This window comes from Budorcas taxicolor, chromosome 5, assembly GCF_023091745.1.
Source record: "Budorcas taxicolor isolate Tak-1 chromosome 5, Takin1.1, whole genome shotgun sequence".
Lineage (NCBI taxonomy): Eukaryota > Metazoa > Chordata > Mammalia > Artiodactyla > Bovidae > Budorcas > Budorcas taxicolor.
The window spans coordinates 47,277,664-47,305,617 of NC_068914.1; the positions used below are offsets into that span (position 1 = coordinate 47,277,664).

At 36.4% G+C, this 27,954-nt stretch overlaps 1 protein-coding gene across 1 annotated transcript in view; it reads left to right on the forward strand.

Moving 5' to 3' along the window:
* Positions 1-27,954, forward strand: part of TRHDE (thyrotropin releasing hormone degrading enzyme) — a 457,777-nt gene that overhangs the window by 256,383 nt on the left and 173,440 nt on the right. Inside the window, exon 6 of the mRNA XM_052640844.1 lies at positions 17,493-17,630. Coding sequence (XP_052496804.1) covers positions 17,493-17,630 — 138 coding nt within the window. The remainder of the gene's footprint in view (positions 1-17,492; positions 17,631-27,954) is intronic.

Sequence of the window (27,954 nt, forward strand, 5' to 3'; positions counted from 1 at the left end):
GAAGATGATGCAATTGTTTTCAGCTGGTTGATATTTTATTCTCAACTGATTGACATATTGAATGTAAAAAATTTAAAGACTTCTATTGGTTAGTCCCAAGGGTCTGTGATATTTTTGATCCATCTCAGTAGCTTAACAGTGACATTTACATTGAAAGACTAGAAGAAAAGTAGAAGGGGTGCCCCTGGGTCTGTTGGGGGTCACAGTCTTCAAAATGGACTTCTTTGTGCTTTCCCCTTACTCTTCCCTCCGAATCCCTCTGTAAGTAATCTTTCTTCATGTTGAAAACATTAACTTTTGTTTTTTAAAGAAGAGAAAAATTTTTTTTTTCTTATTTGAGGGAATCTGAGGAGCAGCAGCCTTCTATTCTGGAAAAATGGGGTTGCTTTCTCCTTAGCATTAGTGGTCAGAGAAGTTCGGAGCTTTGGTGGACAATTTTTGCTTGTTATTGTTGAGTCAGTAAGTCGTGTCTGACTCTTTTACATAATAGACACATAGAAAAAGTCCACAGAGGAAATAAGAGCTAGCAAAGAGAACAATCTTAGAGAAAAGTTTCTCATAGAATTCATCTGAATTCTGAGTAAATGAAAGAGGATTCTGAGATGCAAAGGCCTAATGCATTGAGAATGAGATTTACACTCAGAATGTACAAATTAGTTTAATCTAGGAGAAGGCAATGGCACCTCATTCCAGTACTCTTGCCTGGAAAATCCCATGGGTGGGGGAGCCTGGTACGCTGTAGTCCATGGGGTCACTAAGAGTCGGACACGACTGAGCGACTTCACTTTGACTTTTCACTTTCATGCATTGGAGAAGGAAATGGCAACCCACTCCAGTGTTCTTGCCTGGAGAATCCCAGGGACGGGAGAGCCCGATGGGCTGCCGTCTATGGGATCGCACAGAGTCGGACACGACTGAAGCGACTTAGCAGCAGGATGTCAGTGTTAAGAAGCAGGTCAGAGACTTGGCTTCTGATTAATGATGACTGAAGAGATATTAGGCCTTCCCAAGTGGCTCAGTGGTAAAGATTTTGCCTGCCAGTGCAGGAGACACAGGAGATGTGGGTTCAGTCCCTGAGTTGGGAACATATCCTGGAGGAGGAAATGACACCCCACTCTGGTATTCTTGCCTGCAAAGTCCCATGGATAGAGGAGCCTGGTGGGCTACAGTCTACGAGGTTGCAAAGAGTTGGACATAACCGAGATGCATGCACAAACAGATATTAAAAATTTCTAGCAAAGAAGGACAGTGAAAAAAAGAAATGCACCTGTTGTACTAACGTTAAAATAATTCCCACTAAAGCTAATACATTACTAATTGGGTTAACATTTTCTCGTTAGGACTAATTCTGTGCTTTTTACCAATGACCTTACTGATGTGCTGGTAGCCCTGTTAAGAATATCAGCTAGAAGGAAGAGTGAATAAGGCCAGTCTTTAGTTAACTGTTGATGTACATTAACTGACTTAGAAACTTTATGGTAAAAATACATTTTTGAGATGACAACTGAAGTACTGATAATACATTCATATATTTGTTTATACTTATAGATTTTATGTAACAATCAAGATGTTGGCTTCACAGTTTGAGAAATGGAAACTTTTGAAAAGCTTATTATCAAAGTGTGTTGTTTCAGAAAATGTAAATCTGCTTTATTTACTGCTTCAAATGAAAGGCCAACTTTTATTAAATACTTTTAGAAAGGGAAGAAAAAGTAAGCATAACTCATTAGTATTCATATATACTTCTATACAGGTATGTATCTGAGGGTTTTCTTAGTCACATTACCTCACTTTTTTAACTATATGAATTTTTAAAATTTAAAACAAAGCTGCAAATTGAAATTTCATGTATATTCTTAAAGAATGATTTTTAAAAAAGCCATTTATGTTCAGAAAGACACTAAGTGTTTCAGGTTTTGTATATTTTAAACTTAGTGATAAAAGATAAATGAGCATTCCCTTTGGAATAAAATATTTCTTCCAGAGACCATGTGCAGGTTTGCATTGTGTCAAGCTCTTTCTACCTTTCCTTAGGAATTGCAAAAGCAATCAATACATTGACAGGATTAGACACTTCCTAAGAAGAAAACTTTTGCTGAACCTGAAGCCTAACAATAAAGCAAGGCTGTCCTTTTTCATATCTAGGGACAATGCAGGAAAAGTTAACCCATTCATTACCAGCTGAGAGCAGTTTGTGAGCAAAATGTTCCGATATCACTTGATAAACAGAAAATGGATGATGTCAAAAATATACCAAGACAATTAAGTGTTCTGTTAGACATTGTCCATAAGTATTTATGACTTACAATAGCAGATTATACCAGTTTAATCTGTCCTTTTACTACGCTTGGTTTAAAAAAAAAGTTTATCTTCTTATGATGCATGAATTGCTCAACACTTTATTTTAGTCAGTATATTATAGATATATTACAAAGAATTTGCTTTGCAAAATCTGTAACATGAACATAAGCAAAAAGAAAAACTGGGGACCAAGAGGACAACCAAAGACTAATTCATTAATTTTCCAATTATTAATCATCCTTAACCAGGCTGCTATATGCATTAAAAGACATTAGAAGACAACTTATTTCTAAACCAGGAGTGACTGTTTCAGTCCATAACACTTTATGGGACTTTTTTTTTTCCCTTCTTTTCATCAAGGTTACTTTAACACTGTTCAAATGTTACTAGACAAGAATGTGATAAATGAAAGTAGTGAGTTCAAGTGATATTTTCGAAGAGCCAAAAATGTAAGAGACCTTCCTGTCCAGAGAAGCAAAAAGCAATAATTTGAGGCTGGTGAGATTTTGCTGCAATTACTCCAGTAACACTTGCAAAAATAAAGACATGTGATATTTACTGTGTACCATTAAGCACTTTACATACGTTAATTCCCTGTGAAACAGAGTAAGACCTTCTGCTGTGTATTTTGAAAGTACACATCTTTGCTGTCATTTTTCTTAAGAGTCTGAGAGTGTGGTAATGATTAGACATCTATGCAGGCCACCACTCAAGCAGCTCTCTTCAACTATGAATTCAAAAAGATGTTTTGGGGTAGAACCTGTTTTGACACTGAGTTAAATAACCTCTGTGGGTCTACCATTCATAAAGTAAGCTTTTTTTGAAGCTATTTATATATTTAGCTTTTTACCTTTCCCTGGGACTAATGAAATAAAATTCTTTATGATTATTGGAATGTTGTCTTTGTCATATTGATCTTTAATTAAGATATAAGGGGATGCTTACTTTTCTCGAAGAACCTACTTTAAATCCACCTGTGTCCAATTTATTCTGTTAACCATTTTATTTTGTCTTCTCCAGATTTCATATATAGTTCAGTGATGCCTTTCCTGGGTGCTATTAATGTTAATTTTACATATACTAGTTTGATGGATTGCTGCCACAGGTTTGCCCATTGCATTGTTATACATTTCATTCATTCTGTTTAATGAATTAATTCAGAGAATTATGAAGTACCTAAAATGAGACCTTCATTTTGCTGTTAGCAGAGACCTGCTATATATCAGCTTCTTATACACTGTATTCTATCTTTTGTGTGGTAGTTTCAGTTAGAAGGTGTGATTAGATTTAGGATTTTATATTTTTTACCTGTTAGTTGACAACCATGGAAGAAAAGTTATGACCAACCTAGACAGCATATTAAAAAGCAGAGATATTACTTTGCCAACAAAGGTCCATTTAGTCAAAGCTGTGGTTTTTCCAGTGGTCATGTATGGATGTGAGTTGGACTGTGAAGAAAGCTGAGCTCCGAAGAATTGATACTTTTGAAACTGTGGTGTTGGAGAAGACTCTTGAGAGTCCTTGGATTGCAAGGAGATCCAACCAGTCCATCCTAAAGGAAATCAATCCTGAATATTTACTGGAAGGACTGATGCTGAAGCTAAAACTCCAATACTTTGGCCACCTGATGCAAATAACTGACTCATTGGAAAAGACCCTGATTCTGGGAAAGATTGAAAGCAGGAGGAGAAGGGGACGACAGAGGATGAGATGGTTTGATGGCATCACTGACTCAATGGCCATGAATTAGAGTAAGCTCCAGGAGTTGGTGATGGACAGGGAGGCCTGGCATGCTGCAGTCCATGGGGTCGCAAAGAGTTGGACACGACTGAGCGACTGAACTGACAACCATGCTCCTGTCAGAAGTTGTTTAGTCTATGGGGATAGCTCAAAAACCCAGATCCATAAACTCGGTCAGACTGTTCATATTCATGGACATGTTTGGAAAATAAGATTTAGTGCAGTAAGTGTCAGAGGATTAGCCAAATGATAGAGCAGGAAGAACATCTAGCTACCTATTATCATTTTTATATTACACGGATCAAATATTCTCTAACATTTACTCGGATTTACCTAGTTACAATAGCTATTTATTTTTATTTAGATTTTGAGTATCTTTCTGCTCAGTTAAGTTCTGTTCTTTCCCAAAGCTTCACAGCTTTGCTCAGAAGATGAGTACTTAAAAAAATATTTTAAAAGATTTCTGTTCTTCTCTTTGTAGTGGTGGTGATGGTATGGTGGGGTATTTTCATCTAAATATTATTTATTTCCCAAGTTTTCTGATTACAGACCTCACTGATTTCAAAACTTTCCATTAAGATGCAAATAGAAATTGAATCTCAGTATGTGTTTCAAAATACTCTGGATTAAGTTTTATTAATCAAGTAGTACAGGGTCTTCCTAGCTTATTTTTAATGCACCTGAAAATATTAGCAACTTCTTGTGATTGATGTGCAGAACAAATGCATGATATACCAAAAAGGATTGGCAAATCTGATTTTATTGTAATGTCTTATCAGCTTCTCAAAACAATTAAAGCACAGAGATAGAGGAAGATTCTTATTACCAGGGTAGACAGAGGATTATTGAGAATATGAAGAAGCCATTACCTCTTTATGCAGAAGGTCCTGAAGTGACATGTAGAAGAATAAGTATGAACTCATGTGAGCTAACAAAGGACAAGAATTAAATCTCTCCCACTGAACAGTACACTTCATCAGTTAAGGAAGTTTATTTCACCAGTATTTCTCAACATTTAACCCAAAGTATAGCATCAATGAGGTAGTCAATAATAAAAATCTGGTCAAAAGTTAACAAAAATTTTTGAAATGAAAGACATTAAAAATTATGAAAGATTGTAAGAGTGTTTATATCATATAGGAACTCATTCATTCAGTTCTTAATAAAAAGGATAGTGAGATTAAAAAACATGTAAAACTATATTTGTTAAGTGTCTGAAGGAAAACAGAAGGAAAAAAATGTCAAGAAATCCTAAAAAATAAAGGGAAGCTAAAATGGTATGAACATTCTAAGCGGGTTATGTAAAAGCCCAAGGCATATGGCGATTGTTCACAGTGATTTTGGGGGGATGCTAGTTGACTCATTGGAAAAGACCCTGATGCTGGGAGGGATTGGGGGCAGGAGGAGAAGGGGACGACCGAGGATGAGATGGCTGGATGGCATCACTGACTCGATGGACATGAATCTGAGTGAACTCCGAGAGATGGTGATGGACAGGGAGGCCTGGCGTGCTGCGATTCATGGGGTCGCAAAGAGTCGGACACAACTGAGTGACTGAACTGAAGAATCAGAATGAGCGATGTAATTAGGCAAACTGTTCATAATTATTACTGTGATTGACATTATTTGAAGCACATTCAAGGTTATTCTGTAACACACAGGGTTATCATAATTAATAAATGTATAAATGACTAATCGATAGTGACTTCTGACATGTCAGTATTGCTCTATCTTGAAGGTTCTTGAGTAAGTATGCAGAAGGTTTAGAATTTGGTTGAATACAATGCAGCCCATTTTGTGTTTCATCTTAGCATTTCCTCTTAACTGTGTCACACCTTGGATAATATGGGACATGACACGTTCAGCCTGGATGTTACAAACGAAACATAAGTCAACTGAAGGGTGTAGGCATGGAAGAGACTCACAGTTTAAAGCACTTTCTTTGTGTTAATCATGCTTGGGAGTATATCAGTTCATAAAAACATGTGCAGTGGGTTATTTGGGGTTATGAGAGCCTTAGAAAGTGATCCAAAATAGTCTTGTACAGATATAATTGCTCTTTTAGTTGCTGCATTGACTAAGGTATCTTAAAGTGTTTGTCACTTGGCAGTGGATGAAGTGTGGTTAATGGTTAGAAGAAATAAGAACATTAGGACAATTTTAGTTACTTACTGTAAGGCTTATATGAAATTACATAATACTATTGTATGCTTTGGCCACCTGATGTGAAGAGCCAACTCACTAGAAAAGACCCTAATGCTGGGAAAGATTGAGGGCAGGAAGAGAAGGGGGTGACAGAGGATGAGATGTTTGGATGGGATCACTGACTCAATGGACATGAGATTGAGCATACTCCAGGAGATAGTGAAAGACAGGGAAGCCTGGGGTGCTCCAGTCCATGGGGTTGCAAGGACTCAGGCATGAATTAGCGACTGAACAACTACAGAGATCTGCTCAGATAACTGTGTTTGTGCATCACTTTCTGTAAAAAGTTATGTGAACAAATGCAGAAGTAACATTTTCAATGCAGTGCTTGTTTTATTATAAGCATTAATGCTTATAATGGTAATTATTTCTAAAATTATTATTTAATGCCTATTTTATGTAGGTGTTTTACATAAGTTTGACTTTAAGTGGACTGCTTTAACAACCCACACATAAAAATGATTATCAACATCTTAGGTATGTGTATTTAAACATGAGATTTTGAAATGTTGATTTTTAAAAAATATTATATAGAAGCAACACTTACTTTCATTACATCTTTAGTTTTATTTCATTATTGTATAATTTAGATATCTACAAAATGTTCATTTTAATCAGCTAAATAATGAATAATATTTCACATGTATATAGCTAACTTTAAACTGAGTAAATCTTAAAATAATTTTGGACATTTTAGAACTTTATAAAAGTATATTGAAATATAAAATTAGGATAAAATTCTCTTAATATTTAAGACACTTGGAATCCAAATAATTTCTAATGTTTACAAATATGAGATTGTTAATATGATATGTTAACTGTGAAGTCACAGAGATACAATATCACATAAATAAAACCTGATGAATATCTTCCTCCAATATGCTTGTTTTTCTTACTTGAATTTTTGATTACGTTCCTATCCTTTAATTTGTCCTGATTTGAGTAAGTCATGAAGAACAAGAGAGTGAAGAGAAAACTACGCACTACTAGGTATGTCTCTGTCCCTTTTCCGAGTCTTGTGTAAGCAGGAGGTTCGGATTAGTAATGGCTCATGTGGCATTTTGTTCAACCTATGAAGTCTTGAATGTGTTTATCTTATGGTAGTATAGATTTCCAAAGACACAAAATATGAATATATGCATGCATGCTCAGTCGTGTCCAACTCTGCAACCCCATGTATGGTAGCCTACCAGGATCCTCTGTCCATGGAACTTCCCCATCAAAAATACTGGAATGGGTTGCCATTTCCTAACTCCAGGGGATCTTCCTGACCTACAGGTCAACCCGTGTCTCCTGTGGCTCCTTCATTGCCAGGCAGATTCTTAATCACTATGCCACATGGTAGTACAGATTTCCAAAGACACAAAATATGAATGACATAGCTTCTTTCTCCTGTTTATGACGGATTACCGGCAACAGAGCCATCATGGTCATAGACACTGAAAGCACTTACACCCAAGCTTTCACTCTATTCTCTGCTCCCATAGTACTTCCAGTTCAGTTCAGTTGCTCACTCATGCCCCACTCTTTATGACCCCATGAACCACAGCATGCCAGGCCTCCCTGTCCATTACCAATTCCCGGAGTCCACCCAAACCCATGTCCATCGAGTCGGTGATGCCATCCAACATCTCATCCTCTGTCGTCCCCTTCTCCTCCTGTCCTAAATCTTTCCCAGCATCAAGGTCTTTTCAAATGAGTCAACTTTTCACATGAGGTGGCCAAAGTATTGGAGTTTCAGCTTCAACATCAGTCCTTCTAATGAACACCCAGGACTGATCTTTAGAATGGACTGGTTGGATCTCCTTGCAGTCCAAGGGACTCGCAAGAGTCTTCTCCAACACCACAGTTCAAAGGCATCAATTCTTCAGTTCTCAGCTTTCTTTATAGTCCAACTCTCACATCCATACATGACCACTGGAAAAACCGTAGCCTTGACTAGATGGACCTTTGTTGGCAAAGTGATATCTCTGCTTTTTAATATGCTGTCTAGGTTGGTCATAACTTTCCTTCCAAGGAGTAAGTGTCTTTTAATTTCATGGCTGCAGTCACCATCTGCAGGGATTTTGGAGCCCCCCAAAATAAAGTCAGCCACCGTTGCCACTGTTTCCGCATCTGTTTCCCATGAAGTGATGGGACCAGATGCCATGATCTTAAGTTTTCTGCCAACTTTTTCACTCTTCTCTTTCACTTTCATCACGAGGCTTTTCAGTTCTTCTTCACTTTCTGCCATAAGGGTGGTGTCATCTGCATATCTGAGGTTATTGATATTTCTCCTGGCAATCTTGATTCCAGCTTGTGCTTCTTCCAGCCCAGCATTTCTCATGATGTACTCTGCATATAAGTTAAATAAGCAGGGTGACAATATTCAGCCTTGATGTACTCCTTTTCCTATTTGGAACCAGTCTGTTGTTCCATGTCCAGTTCTAACTGTTGCTTCCTGACCTGCATATAGGTTTCTCAAAAGGCAGGTCAGGTGGTCTGGTATTCCCATCTCTTTCAGAATTTTCCACAGTTTATTTTGATCCATATAGTACTTTGCTTGGCTGCTAATACTTTACCCATCAAATAGCACTAATGTGTTGTACATGTATTTATTTTCCCCATCATAAAGGGAGTTGCTTGGAGCTAGGAATTGTGCCCCAAATGCATTTGTTTCCCCAGCTTCTGACACATGAAGGTTGCATATACAAAGCCCTCAGTAAACACGAATGGAATTATATTGTATTGTTCAAATGATTTTTGTCAGATATTCTTGTTCATTTGACACTATGGATTGGAGAAATGCCTTTATTTATGTTCAAGAGATTATTGTCAACATTAAACCTGGAATAAAACATTGCTTTAAATAAACAAATGAAAACACTGAAAAAGGAAATGCTTGTATCTATTTGGTTATCTATATGTGTATCTACATACATATCTAAATATCTATGCCTAGGTCTATATTTATGTCTAAACCTATATTTGATTCACACATTCTGGAATTTGAAAGTAAATACCATGTTTTTCACCACTGGTCATCACAAAATGGAACTAAATTGTAGATACTTTGTGATCACAGAGATAAAGCCCGTGCCTCGTGCTGTTTGTGTGTGATTCTGCAATATGGCCCTATTTTGTTTTGAGTTGCTTCTCCCTCCAGTCCACCTTCCAGTATTCATAGTCATCTCTCTAAATGTAGGTTTGATGATGTCACGTCTTAATTCTAGTTTCCTAACTTGGCATTGAGGATCTTGATTTTGTTCTTGTGTGTCTCTCTGTACTAATCGCTGTTTGTTTGCCCATTGTACTCCCTGCCTTCTGCCACTGAGAGCTCTGGAGCTCCCCAAACAGGCCAGGCTGTTTCAAATCTCCATGACTTTCCCCATATACCAGATTTTTTTTTTCTGTCCAAAATACCCTTTTCTACTATATTCTGGAAAACTCCAATCATCCTTAAAGATTCAACTCAAACTATTAGTTCAGAAGCTTTCCTTCCTTCTTCCAGGCAGACCAATGACACCTTCTCTGTGAGGTCACGTCATATTCTGAACCTATTTCCATTTGTATATACAGCAGGTGTTATTAATATTTGTTTCATCTTTGTCTCTCATTCTACTAGTATAGAATCTCTGAAGTTGAATTCGTGTCTTTCTTTTTATGCTCAGAACCGGGTATACCACATGGGATATGGCAGGTGCTCAACAAGTATTTGTAGAACAAATCTTATTCAATCTTCACAACCACGCATGTTTACAAATGAGTGTGCTGAGTTGTGAAAAGACTGAGTAACTAGCTTGTGGCCAGACAGTTAGTGAATGGCAGATATTTTTTTTTCCAGTCTAGGACTCTGTCATCAACTTTCTAGCAGTGTTCCCATCTTTTCTCCCAGGAATAATGAAAAAGCCATTTATTTCAGATCTATCCTCCAGATATGTGAAATCTAAAAAATGGCACAACTAAACTTATTCACAGAACAGAGTCATAGGGAGAAAACAAAGTTTTGGCTACCAGGAGGTAAGGGGGATACAATGGGGGACACATACATACTACTACATTTAAAATAAATAACTAGGAAGCACCTACCATATAGTGCAGGAACACTACTCAATAATCTGTAATGACACGTATAGGAAAAGAATCTAAAAGAGATTATACATAACTAATTCACTTTGCTGTACAGCAGAAACTAACACAACATTTCAAATCATTTAAAAAATAAGCATTAAAATCATTTTAATAAAGATTAAATTAAAAAAATAAAATTGAGTCCTTGTGACTGCTCTGATGTAACCCATGTCTGCCTAGAGAATTTTTTCCCACTCTTTTTTGCCTATAAGCACTTCGTCACGTCTTGAATTGGCTCTCATCTCTTTGTCTATTTTGATATAGCTGACTTTCTTTGATTTCAATTCAGATTATTTGATTTTTTTTTCTTTCCTTTCTGATAATGAGGAAAAATGTCTGTCTGGTATTGCTGTTCACTAAAATTAGTCAGCCTTTCTTCAGAGGAACTTCCCACCATCACTATGCCTATGACTAGATCAGGCATATTCAGATCTTGACATATTCAGGCAGAAGCCTTGATTTGGGGATCAGTTCAGTTCAGTTCAGTTCAGCCACTCAGTCGTGTCTGACTCTTTGCGACACCATGAATCATAGCACGCCATCACCAACTCCTGGAGTTCACTCAAACTCACATCCATCAAGTTGGTGATGCCATCCAGCCATCTCATCCTCTGTTGTCCCCTTCTCCTCCTGCTCCCAATCCCTCCCAGCATCAGAGTCTTTTCCAATGAGTCAACTCTTCACATGAGGTGGCCAAAGTACTGGAGTTTCAGCTTTAGCACCATTCCTTCCAAAGAACACCCAGGACTGATCTCCTTCAGAATGGACTGGTTGGATCTCCTTGCAGTCCAAGGGACTCTCAAGAGTCTTATATCAAGGAATTAATTTTCTCAAGTGTATCTGATGATAAGAATTCTTAATAACTTGTTCCACATATACTACTAAATATTGGTATATGAAATGTTAGTATTGTAAGAAAAAATTTTAAAAAGAGTTGGTTCTTTCTGAGACTTATTTACATTTTTTATGCAGATTGCTATTTATTGCCAAAAGTTGTTTAGGCCTTGCCCTGTATCTTAGACCTGGCTTTTACATTGCATTGCCTGTGGCACATTGCTTTCTAAAAGTTCACTGTCGCAGTCCTTGCAGCATGTCTAAAACGGATCTTTTTAGCTCACCCTCCAAAGCACACTTTATCCACTCCTTCATTTCTGTCAGTCACATGCCCCCTACCTTTATTCTGTCAATCTAAAATCTTTTAAAAAGCCATCAAATCATTCTGTATAGTTATTCATTGGGACCTCCTCTTTACCCCCTAGGGACCAAGGCATCAGTGTCACTTGGTCATTCATTCAAAGTCTCTCTCAGATTCAAAAGTCCTTCAGTAACGCCTGCTCTAATACATCATCACATATCCCTCAGTGCAATAACCAATTCCTGCCTCTCATTTCTACGTATGTCAGGCACTCTGTATACCTCAGATAAATTAATTTTCCTGAGACACTGCTTTTATTATGTCACTATGCCGCTACTGCCTATTTATTGAGACCAAACCTTCAACCTGATATCTTAGGATTCACACGGACTCGCTTTTTTTTCTCCATGTTTCCTCTGCCTGGATTTGCCCTTTTAAGTTGCTTTCCCCATTCATCTGAGTAGACTTTCATCCTTCAACAGCCCACTTTAATGTCACCTCCTCTGTGAAGCCTTTTCTGAACTAATTAATAATTTCATACTTCATGTTTTATAACACCCATCGTATTATAATGCAGTTAGCTGTTATCTTTCTCTGGTTTTGAGTTCTTTAAGGTTGTGGATGAGATGTTAGTCATGTATTTATTCCCAAAACACAGTTCAGTATGTGGCATTGTATAGGAATTTAACTTAGTTGTTAAGTGAATGTATGAATAAAATAATAATGACCTTCTTTTCCACGTGTTATTCTCAACTCTGTGCTTACTTTTCTGAAAGGCTTTTACACTGTTCTTTAAAAATTCAAGTGCAATATATTTTTGAAAATAGTTCAGCACAAATTGATACACATATTCAGTATTATTGGGACTGTTTAAGTTTAGGCCTGAAAGTAACATCTCTAAGAAGTATCTGTATCAGAATGGTAGGATTTATTGTTACTGCTAACAATAACTTCTTGTTAACAGATTTTCAAGTTTTTCATTTTGCCTATTGTTCTGCATTTTAAAAGTTGTAGAATGGGCTATCACAGTGTCTTTAAAATATCGAGTAAAATAAAAACTATTGACTATACACCTTGAATATATTTTTCCCTGCACACAAACACACACACATGCACACAACTTTAAATTACTTCAAGGATCATACTCACTTCTACATTTTCCATTAAGCTTTCCATCAATAATTATACTTTACTGTGTTTTTGTCTCAAAATTTTTTAGCATTTCTAGTCTATGAGAGAAAACTATTATTTCATTCACTGTGGCTAACTTTTGTTTGTTCTTTTATTTCACATAAAACCAAGGATTTCTTTTGCTTTATTTTTAAACTTTCACAGTCTCACATCAACAGTAAGCAATTGACTGCTATTAGAAATTTTTGCTGTAGCTGCTTTTGTCGTTGATAAGAGGGTGAAGGAGGGAGGGCCCTTGCCAGGGACTGACAAAGTAAAAATATTTCTTATTTTATAGTGACATGGATCTTTTATAAAAAAATTAACACCTTCTCTCTTGGAAACTCTTTGTAGTTTTGTTAAATTGCATTTGCAATTTTCCTTTTTCCTTTTAGAAATTTTTCCTTTCCCCCCCTCAAGTTATTCTCTCTTCTGAGCTTTGTGAATGTCTTTTGCCAGGATTTTCTTTTTCCTTTTTTCCTTCTCTCTTTTAATCTCTTTTCAGTTCAGTTCACTGCTCAGTTGTGTCCAGCTCTTTGAGACCCCGTGAACTGCAGCACACCAGGCTTCCCTGTCCATCACCAACTCTCAGAGCTCACACAAACTCATGCTCATGGAGTCAGTAATGCCGTCCAACCATCTCATCCTCTGTCATCCCCTTTTCTTCCTGCCTTCAATTTTTCCCAGCATCAGGGTCTTGTCCAATGAGTCAGTTCTTTGCATCAGGTGGCCAAAATATTGGAGTTTCAGCTTCAGCATCAGCCCTTCCAGTGAATATTCAGGACTGATTTCTTTTAGGATTGACTGATTTGGTCTCCCTGCAGTCCAAGGGACTCTCAAGAGTCTTCTCCAACACCACAGTTTCAAAAATATCAATTCTTTGGTGCTCAGCTTTATTTATAGTCCAGCTCTCACATCCATACATGACCACTGGAAAAACCATAGCTTTGACTAGACAGATCTTTGTTGGGAAATTAATGTCTCTGCTTTTTAATATGCTATCTAGGTTGGTCATAACTTTCCTTCGAAGGAGTAAATGTCTTTTAATTTCATGGCTGCAGTCACATCTGCATTGCTTTTGGAGCCCCTCAAAATAAAATCTGTCACTGTTTCCTTTGTTTGCCCATCTATTTGCCGTGAAGTGATGGGACCAGAGGCCATGACATTAGGTTTTTGAATGTTGAGTTTTAAGCCAACTTTTTCACCCCTCTTTCATTTTCATCAAGAGACTCTTGAGTTCTTCTTCACTCTCTGCTATAAGGGTGGTGTTGTCTGCATATCTGAGATTATGGATATTTCTCCCAGCAATCTTGATTCCAGATTAAAATCTTAATCTCTTTCAATGCCGCCTTTCTCAATCAGACAGTATCATTCTCTCCAAAAATTTAGAGATGAATTTTTTGCTAACGACTCAACACTGCTCAATTTAAACCCTCCCTTTTGCAGTTCTACTGACCAAAGATTTGTTTTTATTTTTCTCCAGAAGCATGAAGTAATATATCATCATTACTATATAAATATATAATATAGTTTCAATTCAGTTCAGTGCAGTTCAGTTGTTCAGTCATGTCCAACTCTTTGTGACCCATGGACTGCAGCACGCCAGGCCTCCCTGTCCATCACCAACTCCTGGAGTTTACTCAGACTCACGTCCGTTGAGTCGGTGATGCCATCCAACCATCTCATCCTGTCGTTCCCTTCTCCTCGCCTTCAACCTTTCTCAGCAACAGGGTCAGGTGGCTGAAGTATTGGAGCATCAGTCTTGGGGTATTGGAGCAAAGTATTCAGCATCAGTCTTTCCAATGAATATTCAAGACTGACTTCCTTTAGGATGGACTGGTTGGATCTCCATTTTTGAAAGTTATCTTAGATTTAATTTTTATAATTACATGGTCATTTACTTTATACCATTTAACAAAATGTCATTTCCAGCAAACCAAGTTATGTTTACTAAATTTTGATATTGACTAATATGTATTTATTATTTCTAAATGTTAAAAATTAAGGTTAAAATAAATCATTCTGTTAAGGTTTTCATTTTGTACTGTGATTTTTGATCAGATGTTTGAGTGATGTAATGGAGCAATAATTATTATTTGAAGAGTTGTGTATTATTTGATCTTCAGAATGGACATCACATCTTCAGTTAGTAGGTTTTATAAATAAAAATGCTCAGTTGTCAAGTTGAAGTATCATTATATATTCCATAATTCCTCATTAATACCAGTATCAAATAGCTTTAATGTGCATTTTAAAATTAAATGAGCAACAAGATTGCCTATCTGCTTAAAATTCTTGTTTTGGAAATATATGAATTTCTCTTATCCTCTAAATCTAGGCCATTTGTCTGAGATCTTGTCTTTGCTTTTTGTGGACTTAAAATGGGCAATATAAATGCCAGTTTTTTAATTCAAATTTTTAAATCACAAGGTCCAATTTCACTTTCCTCAGTTCATCTTGAATTAGGAACTCAGAAGAGATACAGTATTTTTTTGTGTAATACTTGTCACTTAATTCATTATCAGTTTGTATTTTTTACTGTAGTCTCTTAGGGTCTGAAATATTCTTCTGGGAATCAGAGTGACTTTTGGTTCAGTCACTGTAACACAGCCCTTTTTGATGGAGCACTGATATGAAATTCTTAGATGAAAAATAAGGGCCAAAGAAATTAAATATAAAGTCCACAGGCTTTAAAAATAAGCTATTAGAAAATAAACCTTACAGTGATACTTGGATGACTAGTTAAATTGATTAAACATGCTAAATTATTGAGCAAGTGATGATTATTGTTTTTAAAGCCAGATTTAAATTAATATGGTTATTAACACATATGCTTAGTTAACGATTCTTTTCTTAGTATATTTATTTATTCTCCATTTCCAATTTTTAAAATCCAGAATTGGTGTAGTCTCAGCTTGAAATTACAGCTCACTCAGAAATAAAGCAATTTATCTGCTGGCCCAAAATTTGGAGGCTCCAGGAATGAGTTCAGAATTAGCTAGAGCAATTAAAGCACTGCAGTCTTTAATCTCTGTAATGATACTCCTCAGGTCCCAACTATCCAGGGGCTATTTAGCTCTCGTTATCTCTTGCAACTTCTTTTTTCTCTCCTCCTCCTCAATGAAGGCAGTAGGCTAGGAGGACTGATAACTGCCAGCATTTTTGTTGACAGAACCCAAGCTGTTTCTTTAAAGCAAACTTCTTAAAGCAAAAACAACAGAGAAACACTTCTTTTTCTTTTTTTTTTTACAGTTTATTTCTAACACAGCAAATCAGCTTTTATTAAAGCAAATACTGATGTCTCAACAAGACACAGTTTTGTCTAGTTTCACAAGTTTTATGGTAATGAATTTTTTTTTTTACTTTTTAAAAATTTTTTATTTTACTTTACTTTACAATACTGTATTGGTTTTGCCATACATCAACATGAATCCGCCACGGGTGTACACGTGTTCCCAATCCTGAACCCCCCTCTCTCCTCCCTCCCCATACCATCTCTCTGGGTCATCCCAGTGCACCAGCCCCAAGCATCCTGTCTCCTGCATCGAACCTAGACTGGCGATTCATTTCTTACATGATATTATACATACTTTAATGCCATTCTCCCAAATCATCCCACCCTCTTCCTTTCCCACAGAGTCCAAAAGACTGTTCTATACATCTGTGTCTCTTTTGCTGTCTCGCATACAGGGTTATCGTTACCATCTTTCTAAATTCCATATATATGTGTTAGTATACTGTATTGGTGTTTTTCTTTCTGGCTTACTTCACTCTGTATGATCGGCTCCAGTTTCATCCACCTCATTAGAACTGATTCAAATGTATTCTTTTTAATGGCTAATACTCCATTGTGTATATGTACCACAGCTTTCTTATCCATTCATCTGCTGATGGACATCTAGGTTGTTTCCATGTCCTGGCTATTATAAACAGTGCTGCAATGAACATTGGGGGGTAATGAATTTTTAATACCTATGGCTCTCTACTTTCTGAATTCACATATCACATCCAGAGATATTACAATTTGTTGTAAATAATGCCTCATTATTTGTGGTTGTGTCCTGAAGTTCTTTTAGAAAACAAGTGTATGCATGTGTGTATTAGAGAGAGAATAAGCGAGACAGAGAGAGTGGAGGTAGGAAGAGAAAGAGAATGGTTGTTGAATGGACTAGAAATAACACATAGTATTGGAATTCTGAGATTTAGTTATTATTCTTGTATTGAATTAACTTTAGAATGGTTATTTGGGACTGGAATTTTAGATTTGACCCTGCAGAACATATAAACATGCTGTGTATGCTTAGTCACTCAGTCATGTCCAACTCTTTGGGACCCCATAGACTGTAGTCCACCAGGCTCCTCTGTCCACGGGAATTCTCCAGGCAAGAATGCTGCAGTGGGTTGCCTTGCCCTCCTCCAGGGGATCTTCCCAACCCAGGGGTTGAATCCAGCTCTCCCTCACTGTGGTCCAGTTCTTTACCATCTGAGCCACCAGGGAAGCCCGTAAGCAAGCTGAGTCAATTTCATTTATGTGCCCACTCTCCAAATTTTCTTTAACCACTGTTAAAACAGAGTCCATTGTTTGCATCTATTTAGGGCCTCTTGTAGCTCATTGGTTTTGTTTCATGTTGTGCTCAAATCAGCCACTTTTATTTTAGAGTGACTTAAGAGGCATTTTATTTACTGGTTTCTCTTTGTAGTTAAGTCTTATCTAGTAGGCTGATGAGCATCATCAATTCAGCAACACACTGAACATTCAGTTCATATTGTCACCCATATTCTGTCATAACCACGAATCACCTGTGATGTTGTTCCACCTACTGTATTGCAGGAAAAACAAAGGTTTCTGACGGATGTTCTACATGAAGTGATGCTGCTTGATGGCTTGGCCAGTTCCCATCCAGTATCACAGGAAGTGCTACGGGCAACAGACATTGACAGGGTGTTTGACTGGATCGCATATAAAAAGGTGGGAATAGATAAGACCCAATTGCCAATTGGGTATTTCACTCTCCTGGCCAAATTCTTTCATGCCAGATATATATTTTTCTCTTCTTTTTGGCGGATAGAAATGGATTGTGAGAAAATATAGTCACTAGGTTCATGTCATTTTATGAGTTAGGGTTTTGCTTTATAAACCAGTAAAATATTTGCCAAATAATGCATAGAAATATTGGAAGTATTAATGAGATAAATGTTTGAAGTCTTGATATGAAGTGGCTGTACAGATGGCATTATGTAAATGTCAAGTTTTATTGTTATTAATAAGACAGCTGACCTATGTAGTGACAAATTATTTCCCACCTGTGCCCCTAATACTTTTTGATTGGCTGGTACAAACAGGTATAGGCAGTGAGATGACATATGTGTTTTATAAACATTATTTAAGGATGATTTGGGGAATTAACCATGTTTCCTGGATAATAATAAATAATAAATAAATAATAATAAGTGAAATCTTAAAGAATAGACTTTGAATGGCAAAGATTTTGGACCAATGACTAGACATCTGTAGAAATAAGATATATTATGAATTTTTTTCCATTGTTACTTGTCTTAGGATTTTTCCTTATATCTCTATCCTTTAGTTTTTCTAATTTTAACATAAGCACCTATATCTCAGTGTTAAACACTTGAAGTGGAAATGAAAGTCACTCAGTTGTGTCTGACTCTGTGATCCAATGTATTATACAGTCCATGGAATTCTCCAGGCCAGAATACTGGAGTAAGTAGCCTTTTCCTTCTCCAGGGGATCTTCCCAACCCAGGGATTGAACCCAGGTCTCCCACTTTGCAGGTGGATTCTTTACCAGCTGAGCTACAAGGGAAGCCCGTTAAAAACTTAACAGCCATTTAATACTTGTTAAAATAATTTTAAATTTTACTTTGTCTTTGGTGTAGATTGGATTGCATTTATTGGAATTTCTGTATACTTTATTGATTTAATAATGTTTAAGTTTGAATATAAGTTGGTAACATTCTTTCTGAAAAACAAGTTATTCTCTTTATGACTAGAGATCTAATAATGATTCACCAGAATTCTTTGGTGCACTAATTTGGATATTTGGGTTTACACCCAGGAAATTACTGTGTCAATGATTATTAGTTAATATTGTTTGCTATAATATGTAAAGATGCCAATTGTTTTAAAAAATATGTTTTTGAAGTCACTGATCATTGCATTGGCTCAAAAAGGATATTTTTGATGCTTTATAAAAATAAGTGAAAGTGTATAACCATATTTAAAGTATGTAGTGTTAATGTATATATTTTACAAATTAAATAAATAAAGTATATATAAATTTTTACATATGATATTTTGGGCTAGCTTTTGGAAATTTGGATCATTCATCTATATTGATTCCTAAAATATAATGCAGAAAATTCATTAACTTAGCTTGAGACAAATTTGGAGACATGTCTAGTTTTTTCCCACCTAACTACCAATTCCAAAATACCAATTTAAATTCTGTATGATAATATTAGGAAAATATTATTTTGATTAAATATGTTAATACATGTGCTTTTACATGTAAGTTAACATTTATTCCAGATTTCATATATTTGAGTAATTTTGAATTTAATCAAGAAGGCTAAGACTCAAAACAGTAGGAAGGAAGGAATTCACAATGATTATTATTTTACCCTCTCTACATTTGGTGCAAAGGCTTATCAATTTACAAATGTGATCAAGAGCAAACTGAGCCAGGATCCTCAGGACCATCATCAGAAAGGACGCTGGCTTATTTGCCTCTAGCCATGTATCTTTATTTTTAATTATTTTTGAGAAATAGCTGATAAATATAATTGTGTACAATTAAAGTAGACAGTGTGATGACTTGATATACATATACATTGTGAAGTGGTTGCCAAGATCAAGATAATTAAAACAAATGTCACCTCACCTAACATTTTTGGGGAGTGGGAAGTGAGGATGCTTAAGATCTATCTCTGCAACTTTCAAGTATATAACATTGCATTATTAACTGTGGTCACAGTGCCATACATTAGAGTATTAGAATTTATTCTTCTTATAAGTGAAAATTTGTAGTTTGACTTATATCGCCCAATTTCCCCTTTCCCGTAGCCGTTGGAAACCACCATTCTATTCTCGGTTTCTATGAAATTGGCTTTTTTTTTTTTTTAGATTTTATATATGCTTAACACATAACATATGTATTAATATTTGTCTTTCTCTGACTTATTTTAGTTAGCATAATGACCTCCAGGTTAATCCATGTAGTCAAAAATGGTAGGATTGCTTTCTTTTTATTACTGAATAAAATTTAATTATATATATATCATATTTTCTTAACCCATTCATCTGTTGAAAGACATTTAGATTGTTTTTATATCTTGGTTATTATAGAACATGCTGAAAGGAACAAAGGAACATGGGTGTGCAGATATCTCCTGAAGATGCTGGTTTAAATTCCTTTGAATATATAGGAGTGGGACCGCAAGATTATATGGTTGTCTGATTTCTGATATCTTTAGGAACCTCCATAGTGTTTTCTGCAATGGCTGTACCAATTTACATTCCCACTAATACTACATAAGCATTCTCTTTTCTTCAAATCCTTGTTAACATGTGTTATCTTTTGCTTTTTTGATAAAAGCCATCACAGGTATGAAGTGATATCTTGTGGTTTTGATTTGCATTTTGGTGATGATTAATGATGTAGAGCATTTTTTCATATAACTAATGGACATTTGTATGTCTTTGTTAGAAAAATGTCTATTCAGGTCCTTTGCTCATTTTTAAATTTTATTATTATTATTATTTTTGCAATTGAGTTGTATGAGTTTTTTACATGTAATTTGGGTATTAACCCCTTATCAGATATGTGATTTGCTAATGTTTTCTCTCATTCTTCAGGTTGTCTTTTCAATTTGTTGATTATTTGCTTTGCTGTGACAAAGCTCTTCAGTTTGATGTAGTTCAGTTTGTTTACTTTGACTTTTATTGGCTGTGCTCTTAGTCTCTTATCTGATTAATCATTGCTTAGATCAATATTGGGCTTCCCAGGTGGTGCTAGTGGTGAAGAATATGCCAGCCAATTCAGGAGACAAGAAACGTGGCTCTGACACCTGGGTTAGGAAGATCCTCTGGAGGAGGGCATGGTGACTCACTCCAGTATTCTTGCCTGGAGAATTCCATGGACAGAGGAGCCTGGTGGGCTACAGTCCATAGGTCTCAAAGAGTCAAACATGACTGAAGTGACATAGCATGCATGCAAGACCAATGTCAAGCATCTCTCCCCCCTATATTTTCTTCTAGGAGTTTTATGGTTTCTCGTCTTACATTTCAGTTTGTGACCCATTTCAAGTTCATTTTTTTGAGTGGTGTAAGAGAAGAGTCCAGTTTCCTTCTTATGCATCTAGATGTCCAGTTTTACCAACATCATTCATGGAAGTTACTAATCTTTCTCCTTTGTGTGTTCTTAGTGCTCTTGTCAAGAATCAGTTCATCACATATTTATGACTCATATCTGGAATCTTTGTTCTGCTCCACTGGTTCCATGTACCTGTTGCCAGTACCATGCTGCTTTGATTACTTGTATCTTTGTATATGGCTCAAAATCAGGAATGATGATGCTTCCAAGTTTGTTCTTCTTTCTCAGGTTAACTTTTGCTATTTGGGGTCTTTTATGGCTCCATACAAATTTTAGGATAATTTTTGTCTATTTCTGTGAAAAATGGAATTTTAATAGGGATTGTATTTGTAGATCATTTTCAGTAGTATGGAGATTTTCACAGTATTAATTTTTCAATCTAAGATCACAGGATATCTTTCCATTTATTTGTGTCTTCTTCAGTTATTTTCACCAATATCTCATAGTTCTCAGTGTATAATCTTTTACTTCCTTGGTTCAGTTTATTTATAAGTATTTTATTGGTTTTGATGCTATTCTAAATGGGATTGCTTTCTTAGTTTCTCTTTCAGATAGCTCATTGTTAGTGTTTAGGAAAACAGCTAATTTCTATATGTTGACTTTGTATCTTGCAGTTCCAGTGAATTAATTCATTAGTTGTAACCATTTTTGTGTGTGTGAAGTCTTTAGGGTTTTCAATATAGAATACCATGCCATCTATAAACAGAGATAATTTTACTTCTTCCTTTCTAGTTTAAGGCTTTTATCTATTTAATTTTTTTCTCATCTAGTTGCTATGACTTAGACTCCCAGTACCACGTTGAGTAGAAATAGCAAGAGTGGGCATCCTTGTCTTATTCGTGATCTGAGAGGAAAGGCTTTTAGCTTTTCATCATTGAGAGGGGTTGTCTTCATTCTAGTCCTGTGTCATTATGCTTAAGTATCACTGAAAATGCTGTCCTTACTGTGCTTTTAATTGATGATAGGATCTATCCATTTTCAATGAAGAGTTCTCAAGGAAAACATTTTCTTTGTAATAAGTGTATTGAGAAATAATTAACATGCAATGAACTATAATGCTTAAAATGTACAATTTATATGTTCTAACATATGTATACACAGTGAAAATATCACCACAATCAAGTTAGTGGACTCATTCATCAAAAGTTTCCTCAGGCCTCTTTGTAATTCCTCCTCTCATCCCTCCTCACTCTTCCATTGATCAACTTTTCACTGTAGATTAATTTGTATTTTCTAGAGTTTTGTATAAATAGAATTATGCAGTATACACTCTTTTCTTGTCTGACTTTGTTTCACCCAATATCATGATTTTGAGGTACAATTCATGTTGTAGAATACATGGATGTAATATAATTTGTTCATTCACGGGGATATTTGGATTTTTCTAGCTTGGAGCTGTTACAAATAAAGCTACTATGAATATTTTTTCAAGTCTTTGTGTGCATTTTGCCTCTCTTGGGTGATTACCAGCAATATTTAGATGATTAATGGAGAAGGCAATGGCACCCCATTCCAGTACTCTTGCCTGGAAAATCCCATGGACAGAGAAGCCTGGTAGGCTGCAGTCCATGGGGTTGCTAAGAGTTGGACACGACTGAGCGACTTCACTTTGATTTTTCACTTTCATGCATTGGAGAAGGAAATGGCAACCCACTCCAGTATTCTTGCCTAGAGAATCCCAGGGATGGGGGAGCCTGGTGGGCTGCCGTCTATGGGGTCACACAGAGTCGGACACGACTGAAGTGACTTAGCAGCAGCAGCAGTAGGTATATTTAATGTTTTATGATACTGCTGAACTGTTTTACAAAGTAGTTGAACCACTGTACCAAGGTAAAGTCTCATCAAAAGTGTATCAGAGTTCTACTTTTTCCCACATCTTCACCAACACAAACTAGATATAATCAGTTTGCTTAATTTTAGATATTATAATGGCATCTCATTGTGATTATTAATTTACATTCCCCTAATGACTGATGATATTGACCATTTTTTCCTTTGCATATTTTCTTTTATGTATCTTCCTTGGTAAAGTGTCAGTTCAAATTCTTTGCCCATTTTTTAGACTGGATTCAATTCAGTTCAGTTCAGTCACTCAGTCATATCTGACTCTGCAATCCCATGAAAAGCAGCACACCAGGCTTCCCTGTCCATCACCGACTCCCAGAGCTTGCTCAAACTCATGTCCATCAAGTCAGTGATGCCATCCAACCATCTCATCCTCTGCTGACCCCTTCTCCTCTTGGAATTTTTTCTTATTATTGAGTTTTGAGAATTCTTTATACTCTGAATATAGTTTATCATATACATGATATAAAATAATGGCTTTCCTAATTTGTGACCTTCTCTTTATTTTCATAGCAGTATCTTTCTAAAAGCAAACTATTTTCATTTTAAGTTCATTTTACCATATTTTTTAATTGATAGTGCTCTTGTTGTCATAGTTAAGGCCATGAAGGTTATTCTTTTGTTTTTTCTTAGAGGTTTTTTAGTTTTCAGTTTATATTTAGATCTATACTCTATTTTTTAATCGAGTCAATTTTTAAATATAGTATGAAGTTTGAATTGAATGTTTTCCTTTTTATTGAATATCGATATTCATTTTTTTCAGGAATCATTTCTTGAAATGAATTGCCTTTTCACATTTGTTGAAATCAGTGAGCTATCTATGTGTGGGTCTTTTTTCTGGACTGTTTATTTTGTTCTATTGATATATTTATTTATCTTGGTGCCAGTACCACATAATCTTGATGACTGTAGTTTTTAATAAGCAGTGAAATTATTGTTAGTCCTCCAATTTTGTCCTTCTTTTTAAAAGTTCTTTTGGTTATTCTTGATTTCTTGAATTTCTATGTGAATTTTAGAATGTTTTGAAATTTATTTTAAATTCTGCTATAATTACAGGGATTGCACTGTATTTATATAAAAATTTGGGAGCATTGACACCTTAGCAGTATCGAGTGATCCATGAATAGCATACACTTTTCCACTAATTTAGGGCCTTTTTATTTTCTCTTAGTAAGATACTTTTGGGCTCATTTTACCTAATATATTTATTTTATTGGCATAAACATTTACATGTTATATTCTTTTATTATTCTTTTAATATCGTATAATATCACCTCTTTTATTCCAGATACTATTAATTTTTGTCTATTCTCCTGATTAGTCTAGCTAGAAGTTTACACATTTTATTCTGAAAAAAATCTGCTATTTATTTAATTGATTTCTGGTCTTACTTTCTATGTCATAGATTTCCTCTCTAATTATTTCCTTCTTTTATATACTTTGGATTTAGTTTGTTCTTTTTTTCTAGTTTCTTAACGCCACAAACTGAGCTCATTAGTTGGAGACCTTTCATCTGTTATAGTTCAGGTGTTTATTTTATCAATTTCCTCTTAAAGTGTACTGCTTAGGGCATTCTCCAGCTTGTGATAGATAGAGATTTCATTTTCATTCACTTTATGGTATTATTTCCCATTTGATTTAGTAATTTATCCATGGGTTGTTTGAAGTTTTTCCAGAAAATTTTCTGTTTTCATTTCTTATTTAATTCTGTTGTGGTCACAGAAGTATATTTTGTATGACTTGAATCTTCTTAAATATGTTGAGGCTTATCTCATGGCCTAGAATTTGGTCTCTGTTGGTAAACGTACTGTTTGCACTTCAAAAGAATGTGTATCCCACTTTTGGCTGAAATGTTTTATAAATGCCAGTTAGGTCAACTTAGCTGATGGAATTGTTCAAGTCCTCTACATCCTTATTGATTTTCTGTCTACTTGTTCATCATGCTTTTTTGATGGGTGCTCATTGTTTGGATTCACCCACATGATGTCAAATCAAACTTCTAAAAATGTAGTAAAAAAAACATGGGCCAGGTACCTGCTGGCATGTCTGAAAAATAATCTTCAATGTGAATCTGGAAAAATGAAGCTCAGAAAAATCTGGCTGTAATCTCACAGGCTTTGGTTCGCTAATCTTTATATCAGGCCTTCATGTATTTTCAATGCTTTAGACTAGTTCTCCAGTTTGGCTTCTCTCAGGCCCATTCTATAAGCAAGTTAGTATGTGGGTAATATACAATAACCAACTTAACTCTGTGGATGGAATGATGTACTGTGTCATTCCAGGGTGTGTATGACAGATATTACTGACTCTGTTCGTCTCCAAGGCAAACCATTCAATATCACAGTTATCCAAGTCCATGCCCCAACCAGTAACACTGAAGAAACTGAAGTTGAACGGTTTTATGAAGACCTACAAGACCTTTTAGAACTAACACCCAAAATAGATGTCCTTTTCATTATAGGGGACTGGAATGCAAACGTAGGAAGTCAGGAAACACCTGGAGTAACAGGCAAATTTGGCCTTGGAATGCGGAATGAAGCAGGGCAAAGACTAATAGAATTTTGCCAAGAAAATGCACTGCTCATAGCAAACACCCTCTTCCAACAACACAAGAGAAGACTCTACACATGGACATCACCAGATGGGCAACTCTGAAATCAGATGATTACATTCTTTGCACCCAAAGATGGAGAAGCTCTATACAGTCAACAAAAACAAGACCAGGAGCTGACTGTGGCTCAGATCATGAACTCCTTATTGCCAAATTCAGACTCAAATTGAACAAAGTAGGGAAAACCGCTAGACCATTCAGGTATGACCTAAATCAAATCCCTTATGATTATACAGTGGAAGTGAGAAATAGATTTAAGGGCCTAGATCTGATAGATAGAGTGCCTGATGAACTATGGAATGAGGTTCGTGACATTGTACAGAAGACAGGGATCAAGACCATCCCCATGGAAAAGAAATGCCAAAAAGCAAAATAGCTGTCTGGGGAGGCCTTACAAATAGCTGTGAAAAGAAGAGGGGCAAAAAGCAAAGGAGAAAAGGAAAGATATAAGCATCTGAATACAGAGTTCCAAAGAATAGCAAGAAGAGATAAGAAAGCCTTCTTCAGCGATCAATGCAAAGAAATAGAGGCAAACAACAGAATGGGAAAGACTAGAGATCTCTTCAAGAAAATTAGAGATACCAAGGGAACATTTCATGCAAAGATGGGCTCGATAAAGGACAGAAATGGTATGGATCTAACAGAAGCAGAAGATATTAAGAAGAAGTGGCAAGAATACACGGAAGAACTGTACAAAATAGATCTTCAAGACCCAGATAATCATGATGATGTGATCACTAATCTAGAGCCAGACATCTTGGAATGTGAAGTCAAGTGGGCCTTAGAAAGCATCATGATGAACAAAGCTAGTGGAGGCGATGGAATTCCAGTTGAGCTGTTTCAAATCCTGAAAGATGATGCTGTGAAAGTGCTGCACTCAATATGCCAGCAAATCTGAAAAAGTCAGCAGTGGCCACAGGACTGGAAAAGGTCAGTTTTCATTCCAATTCCAAAGAAAGGCAATGCCAAAGAATGCTCAAATTACTACACAATTGCACTCATCTCACATGCTAGTAAAGTAATGCTCAAAATTCTCCAAGCCAGGCTTCAGCAATACGTGAACCGTGAACTCCCTGATGTTCAAGCTGGTTTTAGGAAAGGCAGAAGAACCAGGGATCAAATTGCCAACCTCCGCTGGATCATGGAAAAAGCAAGAGAGTTCCAGAAAAGCATCTATTTCTGCTTTATTGACTATGCCAAAGCCTTTGACTGTGTGGATCACAGTAAACTGTGGAAAATTCTGAAAGAGATGGAAATACCAGACCACCTAACCTGCCTCTTGAGAAATCTGTATGCAGGTCAGGAAGCAATAGTTAGAACTGGACATGGAACAACAGACTGGTTCCAAATAGGAAAAGGAGTACGTCAAGGCTGTATATTGTCTCCCTGCTTATTTAACTTATATGCAGAGTACATCATGAGAAACGTTGGACTGGAAGAAACACAAGCTGGAATCATTGCTGGGAGAGATATCAATAACCTCAGATATGCAGATGACACCACCCTTATGACAGAAAGTGAAGAGGAACTAAAGAGCCTCTTGATGAAAGTGAAAGAGGAGAGAGGAAAAAGTTGGCTTAAAGCTCAACATTCAGAAAACGAAGATCATGGCATCCGGTCCGATCACTTCATGGGAAATAGATGGGGAAACAGTAGAAACAGTGTCAGACTTTATTTTGGGGGGCTCCAAAATCACTGCAGATGGTGACTGCAGCCATGAAATTAAAAGACGCTTACTCCTTGGAAGAAAGGTTATGACCAACCTAGATAGTATATTCAAAAGCAGAGATATTACTTTGCCGACTAAAGTCCGTCTAGTCAAGGCTATGGTTTTTCCAGTGGTCATGTATGGATGTGAGAGTTGGACTGTGAAGAAGGCTGAGCACTGAAGAATTGATGCTTTTGAACTGTGGTGTTGGAGAAGACTCTTGAGAATCCCTTGGACTGCAAGGAGATCCAACCAGTCCATTCTGAAGGAGATCAGTCCTGAGTGTTCTTTGGAAGGAATGACGCTAAAGCGGAAACTCCAGTACTTTGGCCACCTCATGCGAAGAGTTGACTCATTGGAAAAGACTCTGATGCTGGGAGGGATTGGGGGCAGGAGGAGAAGGGGACGACCGAGGATGAGATGGCTGGATGTCATCAAGGACTCGATGGATGTGAGTCTGAGTGAACCTCGGGAGATGGTAATGAACAGGGATGACTGGCGTGCTGCAATTCATCCGGTTCCAAAGAGTCAGACAGGACTGAGGGACTGAACTGAACAGCCAAAAATAACATCGACTGTTAACATGTATCGAATGCTTTCTCTGTGCTAGGCAGTGTATTACCTCTACATTTTCATTAGCATTTAATTCTCATAATCCCTTTTAGGGGTTGTTATTTCCATGATCCTCACTTTAAAGATGAAGATATTGATCATGGTCAATCCAAGGATATGTT